Here is a 20308-nt window from a genome sequence, read left to right as displayed (position 1 = left end):
AAACAGTGCAAATGTAGATAACCAATAGTGACCCTAGGGGGAGCCCAAACCATATACTAAAACAAAATGGAATGCAAACACAGGACTCCCTCCCAGGTAAGTGGAATGTATAGAGGAGAGCTGTGAGTACTAGAAAACCACAGAGGTAAGTAAAACAGTACCCCCAGCAACCAGGAAAACAGGAGTAAATCACTGAAATGTCCCCAAACCACCCACAACAAAGGAAAAGAAGAAAAGAAGACACCCAGACAAGACTGCAAGAAGGCCTGTAGAGAGAGGGGACCAAGTCCAAACATGTCAGTGGAGTCCAGGAGGAGTAGTAGCTACTAACCACCCAGCTGTACTTGCAGGAGTTGGTCGACTGTGAGGAAGAACAAGTCAGCACTGCAGCCCTGGAGCCGGAGAAGAGTTCCTGAGGGATGCAGATGATGTCCCAGACTGGAGTGAAGATTGCAGACGGGTGTTGATGCAGGAATTCCATCAACAAGCCTTGGCAAAGGCAAATTCACAGTTAGTGGAAAAGTGGAGTTGCTAGGGACCAGCAAGGCCCAAACCAGTGAGGTCCACATTCAAAGACCGGATGCCGCAGCCGGACCAAACCTCACATCGATGACCATCAGGGCAAATCCCATCAGTGTGCCACATTTGGTGGTACTATGCCCTTTAGCGGCTGAATTGTACCGATACCCTGGGTATTGGTCACCTGACTACAGACACCAAGAAAAACAGCCCACCCGGGATTGAAAGTAATTAGGAGGAGCCACAGTCGAGGGATTTCAGAATAACCTGGACCTCCTACCAGAGGGTCCCCGTTGTCCTGCAATCAACCCTTGAACCGACTTACCTCCTCCTTCTGAAGGCATCCTTGTGCACATCTCCTGGATCACTGATTCGCTCTGTACCAGGCCGCCCTGTGCCCTGCACCGAAGAACCTGCTGTGCCCTAAGGGTCCCCCCACCCCTTGCGACCTCAACACTCCAAGGGGATCCCCGGGATTCACCTTTATTCTTACCTGTGCAATGCGTTTCCAAGTGATCCCCCACAGTGGCAGTGCACCAGCTAAGTCCTTTAACTGCTGCTCCCACTGGGAGCCGCCCACAGATGGCCTTGACCAACCTGCAAAAGAAGAACTTGGTAAAACTACTGTACAATTTTATATGCATTTTTAAAGGTTATCCTTCATTGATTCCTATGTTGGATAATTACGCACAAAAATAATATTTTTATTAAACTTCAAAAATTCATATATTGAAATATACTTACCCAATTTTGATGATCTTGGCTTTAAAAATTACATAAAAATCTGAAGTATTTTTATAAATTGGTCTTGAGTTATTCCTTTGAGCTGCAATATTTTTATGCTGTGAGCACAACAAATGCTTTGACCTTCTCCAAGATTGGCCTACCTGCTCGACCAAGCTACCATAAATATTAGAGCACTAGGTGGTCTAGTTTCTACCCCTGTAAACCAACCTGTGGTTGCCTGCACCCTCTGTAAAGTGTGCCTAGCTTTGTACACTACATAGACTGCCAACTTCTACAAAAAGGCTAATTTGGTACTGTGCTGTGCGTGCAAGTTATATGCATGTAATGGGTGCATATGTGCAAGAGTGGTACACTGCATGAAGGATGTAGTGCTGTGTAGCATGTACATGTTATGTGCATTTGCAGGGTGTAGGAAGCTGGCTTGGTGTATGGTGGGTACCCAAAGTACTTACACCTTATACCTGGTATCCCCTCTTAGTGAATGTAGGCAGTGTCTAGAAGCCAGGCTCTCTAGAGGTAGCTGTGGATGAGCAGCCAAGGCCATTCTAGGAGACATGCAAAACCACTGTAGTCACACAACACTTACACACATGAAAGAAAACATTCAGTTGTCCGAAAATAAAGGTACTTTATTTTTGGAACACAATACCACAAAGTACTACAAGGGCAACCCTCCAATAGGAGGTAAGTAATACACTAATTATATACACTAGTAAACAGCAAAAGGCATAGAAACGGTTAGAAAACAGTGCAAATGTAGATAACCAATAGTGACCCTAGGGGGAGCCCAAACCATATACTAAAACAAAATGGAATGCAAACACAGGACTCCCTCCCAGGTAAGTGGAATGTATAGAGGAGAGCTGTGAGTACTAGAAAACCACAGAGGTAAGTAAAACAGTACCCCCAGCAACCAGGAAAACAGGAGTAAATCACTGAAATGTCCCCAAACCACCCAAAACGAAGGAAAAGAAGAAAAGAAGACACCCAGACAAGACTGCAAGAAGGCCTGTAGAGAGAGGGGACCAAGCCCAAACATGTCAGTGGAGTCCAGGAGGAGTAGTAGCTACTAACCACCCAGCTGTACTTGCAGGAGTTGGTCGACTGTGAGGAAGAACAAGTCAGCACTGCAGCCCTGGAGCCGGAGAAGAGTTCCTGAGGGATGCAGAAGATGTCCCACACTGGAATGAAGATTGCAGACGGGTGTTGCTGCAGGAATTCCATCAACAAGCCTTGGCAAAGGCAAATTTACAGTTAGTGGAGTTGCTGGGGACCAGCAAGGCCCAAGAGGACTCAACCCAGGAGGAGGAGTCAGAGGGGACCCTCAGCGACACAGAGAGCCCACAGGAGCAAAGGCAGTGCCCACAGGATGGGGACACTGAAGATGCAGAAGAAGCCCACACAGCATTACAGAAAGGGATCCCACACTGCAGGAGAACCACACAGAGGGCTGTGCCTCGCAGGAAAGAGTGCTGGGGACTGGAGCTACACATCGCCTAAAGAGCCCTTGGAGGAGATGCAAACATGCCTTACCAGCTGCAAGAGACGCAGTGTACTGGGGTACTGTCCTGCGTGGTGAGGCTAGGACTTACCTCCACCAAAGTTAGACAGCTGGTAGAGAGGACCAACAGGACTACTCCAGACCACCACCCATGATGCAAAATCCCCGCAGCTCAAGATGCGAGGAGATCCACACAGCCGGTCATCGTTGCAGCAGGTGCCTGCGGATGCAGGGGAGCGACTCCTTCACTCCAAGGGAGATTCCTTCTTTCTTCTAGTGCAGGCTGAAGACACGCCACCCTCAGTGGATGCACAGCTGGTGGAAATTTTGCAACTGCTGGAAGGAGCCCTGGAATCAATGCTGCAGAGGAGTTATTCTTCTTGGAGGCAGCTTGTCAGGTCCTGGAGGTTCGATTCGCAGTTCCGGAGGCCAGAGGTCGAATTGGAGGTTGCAGAGGAGTCCTGCAGGAATTTTGCAAGCCGAATTTGAGGACCCACCTAAGAGAGAGACCCTAAATAGCCCTGAAAGGGGGATTGGCCACCTAGGCAGGTAAGCACCTATCAGGAAGGGGCTCTGATGTCACCTGCCTAGCCTGGCCACTCAGATGCTCCCAGAGATCCCTGACAACCTTGGATGCAAGATGGCAGCACCCAGGAACCCTCTGAAATAGCTTTGAGCACCACCCCCGGGGTGGTGATGGACAGGGGATTGGTCTCTCCCCTTTTAATTGTCCAGTTTACTGCCAGTGCAGGGACTGGGGGTCCCCGAACCGGTGTGGATTAGTTTATACACGGAGGGCACCAAATGTTCCCTTCAAAGCATACCAGTGGCTTGGGAGGCTACCCCTCCCAAGCCAGTCACACCTATTTCCAAAGGGAGGTGGTGTTATCTCCCTCTCCCAAAGGAAATCCTGTGTTCTGCCTTCCTGAGCTTGAACAGATCAAGCAGCAGGGGGCAGAAACCTGCCTGAGGGGTGGCAGCAGCTTGAGCTGCCTGGAAAACCCTGTAAAACTGGTGGCAGCAATGCTGGGGGTCCTCCAAGGAGCCCCCAGAGTGCATGGGACCATACTTCCAATACTTGCAACAGTATTGAGATATGATTCCAACATGCTTGGTACAAAACATGCCCAAGTTCGGAGTTACCATTATGAAGCTGGAGATAAGCAGTGACCTATGTCCAGTAAAGGCGTAAAACGGCGTCCCCGCACTGACAAAGTCCAGGAAAATGAAACTGGAGTTTGTGGGAGTCACCTCTGCTAGTGCAGGGGTGCCCTCACACAGAGATACCGGCACCCTGCCCTCTGGGGCGAGAGGGCATACCATAGGGGTGACTTACAGTGACCTGTGGTGAAAATGGGTGCATGCACCCGTTTCACACAGACTGCAATGGCAGGCCTGAAGAACCTTTTGTATCGGCTCCCTATGGGTGGCAGCATAACTGCTGCAGCCCATGGGGATCCCTTGGTACCCCAATGCCCTGGGTACCATATACTAGGGACTTACATGGGGGGGACCAGTATGCCAACTGTGATACGAAAAGGGTACATTTACCAAAATTTACAGGAGAGTGCATAACCACTGGGGTCCTGGTTAGCAGGATCCCAGGGGACACAGTCAAACACACTGACAACAGGCTGGAAATGGGGGTAACCATGCCAAGAAAGAGTGCACTTTCCTACACTGGCTGTATGTGTGCCTGTGAGTGGTGCAATACATGGCTGACTCTGGGTTCCATTTTCAGAAACATGAGGAGAGAAGTAGAGTATTCTGCTCAGAGATATTTGCGTATTGCTGCATTCCTGTAAGCTTAGTGGGACAAACTAGAGAGAGGAAGAGACAGGTTCCCCCCGTAAACTTCAAAGGGTGCTCTTTGATTCAGAGAGGCCACAAGGAAGGGGCCTGGACTTATCTCAGAAAGGAGAAGGGGCTTATAAGAGAATCATAAAGAGATGGGCAGAGGCCCTGGGCTTACCGTTTGGTACACTGTCACTGTGGCTCACATTCAGGTGTGAATTTCTAGACATTCCCATGGCGTACTGTGGGGCTATCAGCTTTGGAGTAGCTCCTGCTGTGACAGACTGCTTTTTGGCGGCAGAGAGAGCAGAGGTCTGGGCACTTCAAAAGGAAGCAGACCCCCAACATAAAAATACATTTCAAAAACTCAGACGCTAAATTACATTTGGTGTCTAGAAATGGACTATAAGAAGGGGCGCTTGAGACCCCAAAAATTATCAAGTGTGAAGCAGCTGGTCGGGCTCTGTGAAGAAGAGAAGCTCTGCAAGACTTCTGCCTGTGACCAAGACTGTGAGCCAAGGCCTGCAAACCTCCCAGCTAGGTGAGGGGACATCACCCAGGGAATGGAAGATCACCTGACCTGGATCTTGGAGCACATGCACCTTTTTGCTTGCCAAGACCACAGTGCCCTGTGAGGAAGAAGAAAACATTGGAGACAGTGAGGTCCAGTAGGGAATCCTGTTGAGTGGATTTCCTTAGTGAGGAGATGACTGTTGCACTGACTGGGTTGTTGCCTATGTGCAGGGAATATCAGAGATCCTTGTATGCTAGGAGAGGACTACAGCGAAGCGAGCCGTGATCACTGCTGTGCCTAACGGGTCATCATTCATTTGCAGTGAGGAACCGGCAACCCAGTCTGCCAGGAGGGGCTGCTGTACCAATTGGGCCATAGACCGTGTGTGGGGTAAGCCAAAAACCTTGAATGCTAGGAGAGGCCACTTGGAAGAATTATGCAATGCCAATCGGGTCGGAGTCCTTGTGCAGGGGAGAGTAGGTGACCCTGTATGTCAGAAGGGGCATACAGGGTCCAAGCAAGAAGTGTAAACTGGTTGGGATCATCACTTGAGGAGAGAGGCTGCCATGGTGATGGTGGCCCCTATGTGTTACACCATGATTGAGAATCGTCAAGACTTTCAGACTCTCCAACTCTCCTCTTCCCACAGGAAGGACCAAAGAACTTACCTAGCTTGGAGGGCCACAAAAGACTGGTCGCTGCAGCTGCAAGAACATGTGTGGGGAACTGGAGCTTTGCTGAGAGCAACCCATCTGGGTCGTGAGCAAAGAACATACAGAAGATAGCCACTGCAGCTCCAGTAGTCACTCTGATTCTGCAGGTGCCAGTAAGATGAATTTCAGGCCAGTCAGCTCTGGGGGAACTTGCTTGCCAGATAGTGCTTTGGAGCAAGACACTTTCGACTTTTATAGAGAGTCAGAATTAGATTTCTGAGACTCATCTAGTAGGACTTCACCTGAATGTCGCCTATGGTGAATTGAGAATAACTACTAGAACTAGGACAGTGGGCTCAGGAAATCCCCTAAGAAACAATAGAGCACTGACCTCAAGAGACTGTGGAAGGTGTTTGCGGATGTTGGATTTCCCTTTGTGGTGGTAGCTGTAAAACAAATACTTATTTTTCATAAAAGCAAGTACTTGCCTGGACAATCAATTATTACTGCTGCTGCGGATATTTTGAGTTGTGAAACCTTGGACTGCTCCCCACATGCCACTACTGAAAGTCGAGTACTGAAGGGCTACTCCACCCAGTTGCACAGACCCATAGTAGGCCAGGCCCTGGGATATCAGGAGTAAACCCCTCAATCCCCACGACTGAGCCCAATACCTGCTGCTTGTCCCATTGTCCTCTGAAAGGGGCTCTGACTCTTCATAACCTTTTTTTAAGTAAGGTGGATGTGAGTTAGTAGAAGGGTGAGTATACAAAGGTTTGTGAGTGGGAGATGCAAGTGTTGCAGTGTTAATTCTTTCACACACACACACACCCAAATGATAATGTATCAAACAAAAGCATAATACTTCTTCAAGAATAGAAGGATTCAGCAGTAAGAAATCAATTACTAAATTTTGTCATTTGTACACACTGTCTTGGCATTGGTAGCACGTCAGTAGTACCAGTTTAACACACAAATAAGGCAATAAGCAACAGAAAAGTGACCAGTTTACCTTTGCAAAGGGCCTTCCATTGTGCAGCATCATGTGTCATCATGTTTATATTAAGGGCCTGGTTTAGATATTGGCAGATGGGTTACTCCATCACATCCGCTGAAATCTAAATCCCATTATATCCTATAAGGCAGATGGGATATACGTCATTGTTGTGACGGAGTAAGCCATCCACCAATATCTAAATCAGGCCCTAAGTTTTGAACCGTTTGAGGGAGAAACATTTTTTTTTTAATCTGCATATTATGCAGCAGATGAAGGATTATGCGGCACATGCTCCAAATCTATAATCAAGCAAAAAAATGTTGCGGCAGGACAATCACTTAATTCCAGTGGCCATTGGCAAAGGGTAGCAGCACATGGAAATTCCAAAAGGGTACTATACTGGAGCCTGTGATTCACCACATTGTCTTTCTGTTAGTAATGAGGGCATTTTAGACGTGTTTCACAGGCAGCATCAATAAGACTACCTCATCTCTATCATCGCTATTCCGTGGTTCTGTCTTTTTAAATGTAGGTAAGAGGCAAACTTCAGTGTGGTAGAGATAGTCATACTGTCTACGTTGTGAGCTCACCTCAATTGAGGCCTTAACACAAGAAACTTTAACATGTACAGTGAAGAGGATGGTTAAAATGCATTTTTGACCGAGTTGTGTACTGACCCCTTCACCCTAGATTTCTGCCACTGACTAAATTGAAATTTTCAAATCAGACATCCCTTTGAAAGGGGATTTCTGCTGCATTGCCTGCACACACGCAATTCTGTTTGAAAACATATTCGACATTAAGCAATACCTAAAAGTATTTATTAAAAGTGGTTACCTCTTTTGGCATATGTTTAAAAAGACAAATAACTTGTCAGGAACATGAATTTTCCTACAAGCACTTGCACAGTCACTGTTAAAAAACCACAATCTTTATTTTGCTGCCATTCCTCGACTTCAACGAAAACTGCCAGACTTTTCTTCTGCGGTTACTCCCATCAGACCCAAACCAGAATACGATCCATGTGAACTGAAAAACAAAACAGAAGAAACAGGTTCCTTTCACCTTCGAATCACAAGGCACTGTAGAGTGCGCTAGACATTCCACTGGCATGAAGCAGCGGCCGTGTGCATTTATCATGTGTCAGCACCCACATCTGAAACCGTTTAATGTTATTTTAGGAAACATGGACTCGATCTGCCAAACCAAGTGTACAATGCACTGCAGGAAAGCACCAAGAGAGCCATCCTAAAATGGGAACAAATCTCTGGGGTCTCGAGCTGCAAATGTATGCTTTTTGAACGGATTTACCGGGAATTTTACATCCATTGTTCTCTGCAATCTCTTCCATCTATTATTATTCGGCCAGCTACCAAACACCACACCAATGCGACTTTTAACCGGGTTGAGAATACTATATGGGAGACTGTTAGTCCTTGGCTCATATGTTGGTTGTATCCCATATACTTTTTTTGCATATATTTCTATATTGTTTTAAATCTTTCTGCTTTACTATGGTGTCTAGTTCTATCATTTCATGCTAGTCAGATCTACAGAGCTCATTTTGTTTTCCATAGTTCAGCCATTTTCCCTCAGATATTTTAGTACTAGGGAATTTAAAAGCCGTTTAAAAAAATGCATGACTCAATAATATGGTTGATGTCACTGTTTTACTGTATACTCAGCATAATCAGGTTCACGAGCTTGATAGCTGAAACCTTTGGGCACATATGCAGCTTAGTGTATAATCATACGAATTTATGCTCGAAAATAGTAGATACTGATTTTAATAGGCGTGGGCAAAGTGAATAGGTCCCACATTTGAGACCCATTGGGGGAAAAAAAAGCCTATGACGCAGCTGGCTACATCATTTTGTAGGTGCACATGACACTGCTGTTTTTTTTTCTTTTTATTTGCTGATCGAAGTTGGAATCAGGAGCCCATTATGGAATGCTATTGTCCATTGTGTGTCATGATTTTACCATTCCAAAATGGTCAACACGGTTTTAAAAGTGGCAGCCATGTTTGAATTTAAAACAATGATAGACTATTTACAATACCTTTGAAAGATGGACACCAACTGCTACGTTAAGGTTTGTTATTGAAAGTATATGCCGGCCATGTTACACAGCAGCATGTTTTCTTTTTTCTACTTGTATTCTTTTATCTTGTGTATATTGATGAGTTTGTGTGCATTTAGCCTTTTAAATGCGGCCGTAAGCCGCACTACCTCTCCAGTGCAGGCATATGCCCTTAGCTGTTTCAGGGGAAGGGCATAAAGGCCGTTCTTTAATTATTTACATCAGGCTGCTTGGGAAGAGCTTCCAGATTGTCATTGCAGTTTTAAAATAAAAAATTGCAGCCGGACGTCATTGCAGTAAAAGTGAAAGTACAATGAGCTGATGTGCTTGTTTTACTTTCACTTAATCAGTGCTTGGGGGCATATCTCAGGTGCATGAGCACTGATTCTGACGTAAGAGGTATCGCTGGAAAGGGAAGAATCTCCCTTTTCCAATGGTACCTCTGATCAGTGGTTCTCTGCTTGGGGATCACCACAGAAGAGAGAGAGCCCCAAGCAAGGATCCACCCACTTGATACCAGGGATAGGGGGAGCTGCCCCCTGGGCGACAGCTTGTGATCCCCCTTGGAAATTTGTATATTTCAGTAATTCTGCTTCCAGTGAGGGGCAATTACCTCCAATCTGCCCCGCGAGCTCACTAGACACCAGGGATTTATTTATTTATATAAAAATATAGGGCGGGGCTGGACATGGCCTTCCACACCCCAGGTAAATGAGGAAACAGACTTTTTGCCACTCCCTGGAGGGACAGTTACACCCGTATCTGCACCCCCCCAAATGCCAGGATTTGTTTTTCTTTTATATCACAAACATAGGGGTTGGAGCATGGCTATGCCCCCTTCCCAAATACATGGGGCAACAGTCTTTCTGCCCCATTGGGGGGGGGGGGGTCAGACTGGGGTAACTGCCCCCGATTTGCTTCCCGGGGGTGGGGCAGAAAGCCCACAATACACAAGCAAAATATTTTTTAATTTTATTTTTTATATAGGGGTGAGGGCTGCCCACCATGGGCATGGCTGTGCCGCCATCCCAACTAAATAGGGCAACAGTCTTTCTGCTCCCTGGGAAGGGGGGGTGGTAATTACTCCCAGTGTGCCACAAAAAGCCCACTAGACACCAGAGATTTCCTAACAAAAACATAGTGGTTAGGGTTGCCCAGCATACGCATGGCCCTGCTACCCCACAAGTGCTTTGGGCAACAGTCTTTCAGACCTCTCCCAGGGGCCAGATTGTGGTAATTACCCTAGCCCCTAAAACATCAACAGTCTTTCTGCTCCCCTGCAGACTAAAGCAAGGGAGAGAACATTTGATTCTTTTGGGTGTTGTTTTTACATATGGGCCAATATCGTCCCACTTGCAATGGTGAACGGCTGCACTTTTTGAGCTTTGTTAGGCTGCTACCTGGAAAAATCCATCATACTCAGACAGGTCTGAAAACTAGACACCTGAGGGAGTTCAGGGTGGAGTGCTTCGCATGCATCCCTCACTATTTTCCAACCCACGATGCCAGCAAACCTCCAACTTTGACTAAAGTCACACATTTCCTCACATTTCTATGAGGAAAACTTCTGGAATCTGTGGGGATCCACAAATTGCCTACCACACAGCATTCCCATAAGTCTCCCGAAAAAAATAAAAAAAGGTTCCTCGTCTGTATGAGTGAGCCAAGATATCTTGAAGCAAAATGCCTTAAAGTGCTACACAGAGAGGTCAGCAATAGGGGTAGCTGTGGGATTTGAGGCCATGGAACCTACCAACCCCAGCTACTTTTGAAAAGTAGACAACCAGGGGAATTCCGAGTGGGGTGCCTTGCTTGAATCCCAGGGGTTTTGTTACACAAAACACCCTGTAGTCCTCAATTTTTGCCTGAAATCACACATTTTCCTTACATTTCTGTGATGGAAACTTCCGGAATCTGCAGGAATCCACAAAATTTCAACCAGTGAGCACCACTTAACTTCTGCTAATAAAAACGCTGTGCCACTTGTGTGGTTGGGCCCAGCACCCGCAAAAGGAACAAATCAAACTGAGTCGCAAGTACAGCAAACCGTTAATTAATGCCATTTTTAGGAGAAAAAAACAGACTTATCGAGAGTACTTCTTTTCCATTTTTTCCCTCAACAAAACTCAAAATGTAACTATATTTTGGTTATTTTCTTGGTCCTCTCCAGGGAAATCCACAAACCCTGTGTACGTTTAGAATCCCCAGGATGTTGGGGGGGAAAAAAAAGAATGCAAATTTGGCGTTTGGCGTGGATACCTTATGTGGAGAAAAAGTTATGCAGGCCTATGCACAAACTACCCCAAATAGCCAGCACTGGGGTTGGGGGAGGCCCACCAGTTAAGGGATTAATACAGTTGTGTAAAAGGGTGAATGCAAGAATGAGTTAGTTGATGGATACATGGATGCTTGAGTGCAAAGAATAATAACCAAGTATGTGTGTGATGACATCTTGAGCACCTAAACCCATCAATGACTTTCATAAATCAGATCTGTTGGCACTGCCAATGCTTTTTTACAAATATAGATATAGATACAGCTAGATAGAGTCTCTACCAGATACCTCGTTACCGAAGGTAAGTAACTTGTTCATCTGATAGAGACTTCTAGCTGCAGCTTCCTTACCTTAGAATAGATACCCAAGCTATAACCAATGGTGCTGGGTCTGAAGGAGATTTTTTTTTTTTTTTTATACTAGGAAGTCCTGCAAGACAGAACAGGCAAAATGCCCCTCTCTTCTCACCTGGCTATCCAGGCAGTAGTGTTTCGCAAACGTGTGTAAAGAAGCCCACGTTGCAGCCTGACAGATGTCCACCACCGGTACGCCACGTGCTAACGCAGTGGTAGCAGCTTTCCCCCAGGTCGTCCACCCGGAACTCTTTAGTGCAGTCAAGGTAGAACGATAACGCTCTTTTTGGGTCCAGTCGATGGAGACGCTCCTCTTCCTTAGAGGGATGCCGGTAGTGCAAAGAAGGTTGGCAGGGTGATATTTTGACCCAGATGAAAAGGGGTCACCACCTTGGGGAGAAAAGAGGGACGAGTTCTTAACACTACCTTGTTAGGATATATCATGAGATAAGCTGGCTTTGAAGATAAAGTCTGCAGCTCACTCACTCTCCTGGCAGATGTAATTGCCACCAAAAAAGCTGTTTTAATAGTGAGCAGCCGGAGAGGACAGTTATGCAAGGGCTCGAAAGGAGCACACATAAGGAAGGTAAGAACCAAATTAAGATCCCACTGGGGAATAACAAAAGGCACAGGCGGGAACAGATGCACAAGCCCTTTCAAAAACCTCTGTACTATAGGTGATTTAAACAGAGATGGTTGATCAGGCAACTGAAGAAAAGTCGATAAGGCTGCAAGATAGCCCTTGAGAGTCCCCAAGGAGGAACCCTGCTGGGCAAGAGACAAAATAAACAAAAGGATGTTAGACAGAGAAGAAGAAAGAGGATCGACCTCTCTGAACAATATTAAACAAATCGTTTCCAACGGCAGGCGTAGATCGACTTAGTAGAGGGACGCCTGGCTGCCAGAATGACATCACAGACCTCGGGAGGGAGGTCATAAACCATCAACTGTCGCCGCTCAATCTCCACGCATGAAGGCGCAGAGTTGACAGGTTCGGGTGGAGAACCTTCCCCTGCTGCTGCGACAGAAGATCCTCCCGAAGAGGCAGCCTAATTGGAGGACCGATGCTCATTTTGAGAAGCTCTGGATACCAAACTCTCCGTGCCCAATCCAGAGCCACAAGGATTACTTGGGCCCGGTCGTTCTTGATTTTCTTGAGAACTCTGGCCAGAAGTGGTATAGGCGGAAAGGCGTACAGGAGGCCTGAACTCCACTCGCGACGAAAAGCGTTGCCTAGCGATAGCCCCCTTGGAAACTCCAATGCGCTAAACTGCTGACATTGCGCGTTCTCTGCGGATGCGAACAGATCTAACCAAGGCTCTCCCCACTGCTGAAAGAGTCCTTGCGCCACCTCCGGATTGAGACACCATTCGTGATCCTCTAAGCATTTTCGGCTGAGTTCGTCTGCTCTGGCGTTCAGAGAACCTGCCAGGTGTTGAACGACCAAGGTCATGCCCTGCTGTTCCAGCCACGTCCAGAGACGTAAAGCCTCTTGACAAAGGGTCCATGACCCCACAGCCCTGCTTGTTGCAGTACCACATTGCGGTAGTGTTGTCCATGAACACCTGCACCACCTTCCCTTTCACAACAGGAAGAAATGCTTTTAATGCCAGCCGGATCACCCGAAGCTCCAACAAGGTGATGTGGAGTCCGGATTCCGCCGGAGACCAGTGACCTCTGATCTCCACCTCTCCCAGATGGCCGCCCCATCCCAGAAGTGACGCATCTGTCACTACCGTTAGATCTGGTTGGGGAAGGGAGAGGGGTCTGCCCTTGATCCACTCGCAGTTCACTAACCACCACTGCAGATCTTCCGTAGTCCTCTCCGAGATCTGAACCACGTCGGTAAGATTTCCCGGATGCTGTGCCCACTGGAACTTCAGGTCCCACTGCAGAGCCCTCATGCACCATCTGGCATACTTGACCAACAGGATGCAGGAAGCCATGAGTCCCAGCAGCCTCAGAGTCTGTCTCACCAAGATCCAGGATAGAGGCCGAAACATCGGAATCATAACCTGAATATCCTGAACCCGCTGATCGGGAGGATAAGCCCGAAACTGCACTGTGTCCAGAACAGCTCCGATGAAAGAGAGCTTCTGAGAGGGAGTCAGGTGTGACTTCGGCACATTTATAGTGAACCCCAGCGAATGCAAGAGGTCCGCCGTCGTCTGGAGGTGGGTGACGAGATCCTGGGGCGTAGGAGCCTTCAACAGCCAATCGTCTAGGTAGGGGATGACTGAAATCCCCGACCTGCGCAAATGAGCTGCCACCACCGCCATCACCTTTGTGAACACCCGAGGGGCACTGGTGAGACCGAAAGGAAGCACGGTAAACTGAAAGTGCTCGTGGCCCACCTTGAACCGCAGGTAACGCCTGTGTCTTGGCAGGATAGGAATATGGAAATATGCATCCTGCAAATCCAACGCCACCATCCGGTCTCCTTGGTCTAGAGCAGACAAAACCTGAGCAAGAGTGAGCCTTTGTTCTTTTTGGGTATCAGAAAGTAGCAGGAATAAGAACCATTGCCTACTACTGATATCGGCACTCTTTCTATGGCTCCCTTGGCCAAGAGAGCTGTAACTTCCTCGCGGAGCAAAGCTAGATGGTCCTCCATCAGCCATTCCTTTGTCGGAGGGATAGAAGGAGGGAAAGACTGGAAGGGAAGGGAATAGCCCTTCCGTAAGATCTGCAGTACCCACTTGTCCGTGGTGATGGAAAGCCAGTGAGGGAGATGAAAACGAATCCTCCCTCCAACTGGACGGACATGATCCCGCAGAACCACACTAGGAGGGCTTGGGCTCAGTGGAGGGGGGCTGTGTGGCGGCCGACCTCTGGCTAGACCCTCTGGGTCTGATGGTACCACGACCACGTCCTCTTCAGGGATGCTGTGAAGCCTGAGGACGGTGGTTAAACTGTGGATGGCGTGGTACCACGCCCCTCCCGAAGCCTCGAAAGGGACAAAAGACAGACTGCTGTCGTGCCGGCGCTGAAAGGCCCAAGGATCTGGCCGTGGCTCAAGAATCCTTGAACCTCTCAAGCGTGGAGTCTGCCTTTTTGCCAAAAAGGCGAGAGCCATCAAAAGGCATGTCCATCAAGCTGGACTGGACATTCCCTGAGAAACCAGTAGAACGTAGCCAGGCGTGGCGACGTAGGGCCACTGACGATGAAATCGCTCAGCCCAGCGAGTCTGTCGTGTCCAAGACACACCGGATCGTAAACTTGGCTGCATCTCTCCCATCCTTTACAGCCTGGGTGAGAGTGTCCTGCACGCCCTCCGGGACCTGGGGCAGCACTTGCGTCACTGTATCCCATAAAGTATGGGACTAACGTTCCAATAGGCAAGAGGTGTTTACGGACCTCAATGCCAGGCTGGTGGAAGAAAACATCTTCCCAAGCTGATCCAGCCTCTTGGATTCCCTATCCGGGGGAGCGGAAGGGAAGGCACCACGGGATGTAGAGGCTTGGACAACCCAGCTCTCAGGAGTGGGGTGTTGTGTCAGGAAACTAGGGTCACTGGGAGCGGGTCTATGGCGGCGACCGACCGTCCTATTGACAGGAGCCCTTGTGCTGGGTTTGGACCACGTACCCAGAAGGACATCTGTAAGAGCCTCATTGAAGGGCAACAATGGCTCCGATGTTGACACCCCCAGCTGAAGCACTTCTGTCAGGATATTCGTCCTGACTGGCAACATAGGCAAATCTAGGTCCAAGACCTCAGCTGCCCTACGCACCACCAAAGCGAAAGAAGCCCCCTCCTCCGTAGCCACATTAGGAGGAGAGAGCATACCAGTATCTGCAGACGTGTCCTCTCCACTGGCCTCCCCTAGATCCTCATACCAGTCCTGCTGCAATCCTGATTCTAAAGGGTCCTCAGACCCCTCCCATTCCTCTCCTGCGTCTGGATGTTGTAAATAATGCTCAGACAATGATCTGGGCCGAATCGGCTCGTCGGAGTCGACGTGGCTCCGGCTCCAGATTATCAGGAATAAGGATGGGGCTGCCACCGGTGGGCGCCGGTGGTGGAATCGTCGACGTCAGACCCGGCGTCGAATCTGAAGGGGCCCCTGCTGACCCCCAGGGGCCCGAAGACCCACCCGAGGGTACAGCCCGCTCAAAAACGAGACGCATGGCCTCGTAGAATTATTTGAGTGGGGGTCGATCCGGTCCCCAGAAAGGGGGGGAAGACGCGGAGTCGACCCTGGCGACGGCTCCGCAGAACCACGCTCGGAACGTCGAAGTTCCCTAGACGCCTCGTCAGTCGACGGGCATGGCGAAGACGAAGTCCGCTTCGACTTTTTCTTCTTCTTGTGCCTCTTACCTTCAGATGACCTCGAATGCGAGGAAGAGGACTTGGGGCTCCGGATGCGGAGCCGCGACCTCCTCCTACTGCAAGACCGTGACCTCCGTGGAGTCGCCCCGTCCGAACACGAATGTTGGGCCGCAAGAAGCTTAAGGGATCTCTCCCTCAAGGCCTTCGGCGCCATGGCCCGACAATCGGAGCACGAGGTGGAATCGTGGTCCTTGTCCAGGCACCAAAGACAAACTCGGTGCGGATCCGTCACCAACATGGTGTGATGACACGCACCACACGGCTTGAATCCTGTATTTCTCAAAGACATGACTCCAAACAGCCAAAAAAGCGTCAACAAACCGGCGAAGAAGGGTAGCTCTTTCCAAAACTGCGCTTAACAGGCGCGGAAGGAAATGAACTGACGTACGCGCGCCGAGACGGCATCTATATAGACAACTGTGACGTCATAGACGGCTCCAACGACGCTGACGACGCACGCGAAGCTAGTCGACGCACGCGGATCCGAACGACGCCGCCTGACGGCGCGCGCACAGGGTACTGCTCAGGAAAAAACTCCGGATTCGAAGCTGACGCCAGGGAATTCTAAAGTAAGGAAGCTGCAGCTAGAAGTCTCTATCAGATTAGGATTGTGGTTGCTTCTTGACCAGGGCTCATACCCTAGTTAACCAACAACCCAATTTCTAACAAAAGGTAAAACAATATAATGTAAAAAAAATCATCTTGGGAAGGTTGCAGGTAAGAGAGACAGAAGTAAAGATGTATGATGTTTTAGGGTGTACGAGGAGAATACTTTGCAGAAACTAAAATGGGATGTGGTGGAGGGAGAATGGGGTAGCAAGGCCAACCAGGATGAGGAGGTATGGTGTATGTGTTTGTGTAAATACAAAACATACAGGTCAATAATCTAATTTAAAGTTTCAAAAGATCATAAACCTCAACTCTTCAGCATGCAGCAAAAGGAAAATGCTACTTTACTCTGTGACCTCTAATAGGACGGCATAGCCAGCTCTCCCGCAGTACGCATATTTAAGACCAAGTGGTGGAGGTGAGCTACATGGATAGCAGTTTGTGTTGGTTGTACTGTGCCCCGTCACCATGTACAGCGAGATGGTGTCAAAGTCATGCTGGGTAAGCAGTGCCAGCTCATAGTCCAGAAGCACCCAGGAACTCAAACCAGCTGCAGCAAGGAATGCTATCACAGCTCCAGTTCCAGTATAGACTCATATGAACCTCACAACAATGCGTCCACCTCCATTGGCAGAAGAACTGCAGACAGGCGCCATTCACCAGCAGTTTGCAGGAGATTAACCAGTTATTAGTGTATCCAGTCACCACAGGGAGGGGAAGCCAGCAGATTTTTCTGAGTGCCAGATGCGTCTCTGGAGCAGTCTCATTTTAGGTGTCTGCCAGCACAATCCACACTAGTTTACTACCCTCCTGCTTTTACAGATGTGGTAGGAGCACAGCAGCCACTGGCGCGGCACTGCAATGCACTGGCAGAGATAGCGGCAGACAGGTGGTCAGTGAGCAACACCATCAGCACATGAGGCACTTGGCAGGAATACATGTCACATGTTTTGATGATCCCTGTCCTCTGTGTGGTGGTCGAAGCTGCCAAGCACAGATAGGTCAAAGAAATTGGTCTTTGGGGCACAGTGAGCCCTGAGGAACATCTCTAGTGCAATGAATTATCCAAGGCCAAACATCAAATTTCGAGGCCCGGTGGGCCCACCTAAGGCAGAGAGTGGCATGTCTCTTACACTCGATACTGAGAAGGTGTAGTTTGGCTTTTTCCTACTGTGGAGCCAGTTAAGAAAGGAGAAGTGCAACAGATGTTGTGACACTGTAATGTAAAGTTTTCCTGGTGCTGCATGTAGCCAAAGGACTTGGACCTGCCATAGGAACCACTATGCAACCCCTTAACAGCTGAAATTAGGGATGTGCAGCCTGCCAAAAATACTGCCATAGAACATTCGACACAAAATAAGCAGTGATCACGTTGCTTGCCTTAAGTCAGTACATGTTTGACAGCAAGTTTTATGGCTCTGGATCAATGCATCTGGTAGCCCGGTCTATCTCATGCGTGTGAGCAATGACAAGAAATTAGTCTTAATAAATATGTCTCATTTGTGGAAGTAGTTACAATTCATAAGGTACCTGTTGGCGGGAAGAGGTTATCTAGCTCGCAGATAGCTTTCTTGGCTGGAGATGGTTTCCCATATGATTGATGTTAGACCTGACCTTCTTCGGGTGGTCTTCCCCCCAACGTTTCACCTACCCCCCCACACCTTTTTTTGTTCCTTGCTTTTGCTGGTATTAGGGTTCTGTGCACTTTACAACTGCTAACCAGTGTTAATGTGTTTGTGCTCTCTCCCCTAAATATGGTAATATTGGCCTCTCTCCAACTGGCATATTTAATCCATTTATAAGTCCCAAGTAAGGTGCACTACAAGTGCCTAGGGCCTGTAAATTAAATGCTACCTGTGGGCCTGCAGCACTGTTTGTGCCACCCACTTAGGTAGTACTTTGACCATGTCTAAGGTCTGCCATTGCAGAGCCTGTATGTGCAATTGTCCACGGCCATGTCGATCTGGCCAAACAGCACTTTTGCCAGGCCCAAACCATCCATTTCTATGCATGAAAGTCAGCCCTGGACAACCCAGAGGGCATGGTGCAATGTATTAAAAAAACGTCAGGACGTACTTCGAAAGTCGATTTTTACTGCAGCAAGGCCTATCTCATCCATAGGATAACACTGAAATTACCTTTATACATCTTATAAGTGTAATTCACAATCTGGAAGAGATAAACTGTGAGTATGGTGTCTCTGGAATCACAATTTAATAATCACAAATTATGTTGAAGTCGGATTTTACGTTGCAATTTTGAAAATGCCACTTTCAGAAAGTTGCCATTTTCTTGCTTTAGCCATTTAGTGCCTGCTGCCCATTTCTGATCACTTGCCTGAGGTGGGTGGCAGCTTGGTTTGTGCATTCCCCCTAGACAGTCACACACAATGGGAGCTTAGGTGTGGCTTAATGGCCCATCCTGGGAGGTTCGAAGGGAGGAGCTGGGCACAGCCTCACTTACACCTGAATAGGTTGTGTCCTGTCCCCACACAAGCAGAATACTCCCTCCACATTATCTTAAGGTGATAATGGGGTCAGAACCATTTTAATTTCTTGGTCCAGCTTGGGTAGCATATCTCTCACAAGTTATTTTGTTTGATTGTAGCTTATAATACCCCCAATTCTTTGGAACTTTGGGTTTACAAGTGATCAATACTATCCTGGTGAGTTTTGGGACATGATTCTGTTCACTTTCAAATGGTGTAGTGTTTTGAAAGTGTGATTATCCTTTAATTTAGCTCACACTGTGTGATACTTCACTTGTCTTTCAATAAACCGATGGGACCTAACTGGGAGATTTAGGATGAGTGATCTCACTAAGAGTTTGACCCCTTCAGAATATGTAATGGGAAGAAACTGATCATAGTACTTGATAACAGTACATTAGTTGACCAACCATATGACCAGGAATCCCATTAGCTTTTTGTCTATGGGAAATACAATAGCATGGTATACACTGGGCGTCGATCCTGGAATGCATCGGTAGCAAGTATTACAGTTTCCAACTTTATCCTTATTTTCACTGTTGTACTTAATTAGAGAGATGCCCCAGTACACATAGTGAGTATCGGTGGACCTTTACATATTTTTACAAGATTCTATGTCATTATATATTATCATTATGTAGTGACCTGCTGGGCAGCACTTCCTTTTCAGAGAAATTAGCTGAAAATAACAATACATTGATACTGTATAGTTTTACTAGAAACTGTATGAGAAGACAAATTCACCCTTTATATTACCACATGACCAGGAATCCCATTAGCTCCCTTTGTATGGGGGAACCAAATAGTACAACATGGACCGCAGGTTCAATTCTGCTATGCACTTGTAGAAAATATTTACGTTTTCAACCTTTAACCTTTTCTTCACTGCTGTAATTCGTTAGGCATAAGCTCTAGTGATGAGAAAGTGTAGTGACAGATCTTTATATTTTCATGATTTTATTTCGTCATATATTGTCTATGTATTTCACCCCAGCTGCTGAAGCCGCAAGGGCAATCTCTAATGAAGTTTCGGCATTTAACCTGAGCATAACCAGGAATCGGTTTTTGATCCGTGCTCACTTCTTATCCAGTTTGAGGTAAACTCAAGAAACAACATTATCTTTGTGGGACAAGACGGGAATCTAAATCTTGAACTCAGTATTTATATTGAATCCTTTGTTTCTCATTGATTTATAGTACCTGGGGAAACCTTTTGCAATCTACATAGAAGTATATGTCCACAAATAATACATGAACTGAAGCTGAGCATACCAAATAATCTGTTTTTGAACAATGCCCACCTCTTCCTGCCCAGTTTTAGGTAAACTTGAGAAATATTACTATCTTTGCGGGAGATCTTGGAAATCCAAACCTTGAGTTCAGTAGTTACTTTGAATGTTTTATTTCTTATTGATTCAGAGTACCGGCAGAAACATTTTCTGAGCT

At 47.5% G+C, this 20308-nt stretch overlaps 1 protein-coding gene across 5 annotated transcripts in view; it reads right to left on the bottom strand.

The window, feature by feature from the left end:
• Nucleotides 1-7530: 7530 nt before the first annotated feature.
• The window catches only part of REXO5 (RNA exonuclease 5), a 567496-nt gene continuing 554718 nt past the window's right edge, over nt 7531-20308 (bottom strand). For all 5 annotated transcript variants that reach the window (XM_069210276.1, XM_069210273.1, XM_069210274.1 and 2 more), the window contains one exon: nt 7531-7754. In XM_069210276.1, coding sequence (XP_069066377.1) covers nt 7682-7754 — 73 coding nt within the window. In that variant the 3' untranslated portion in view covers nt 7531-7681. The remainder of the gene's footprint in view (nt 7755-20308) is intronic.

This window comes from Pleurodeles waltl, chromosome 10 (genome assembly GCF_031143425.1).
Source record: "Pleurodeles waltl isolate 20211129_DDA chromosome 10, aPleWal1.hap1.20221129, whole genome shotgun sequence".
NCBI lineage: Eukaryota > Metazoa > Chordata > Amphibia > Caudata > Salamandridae > Pleurodeles > Pleurodeles waltl.
This window is presented reverse-complemented; position numbering and strand designations above follow the sequence as displayed.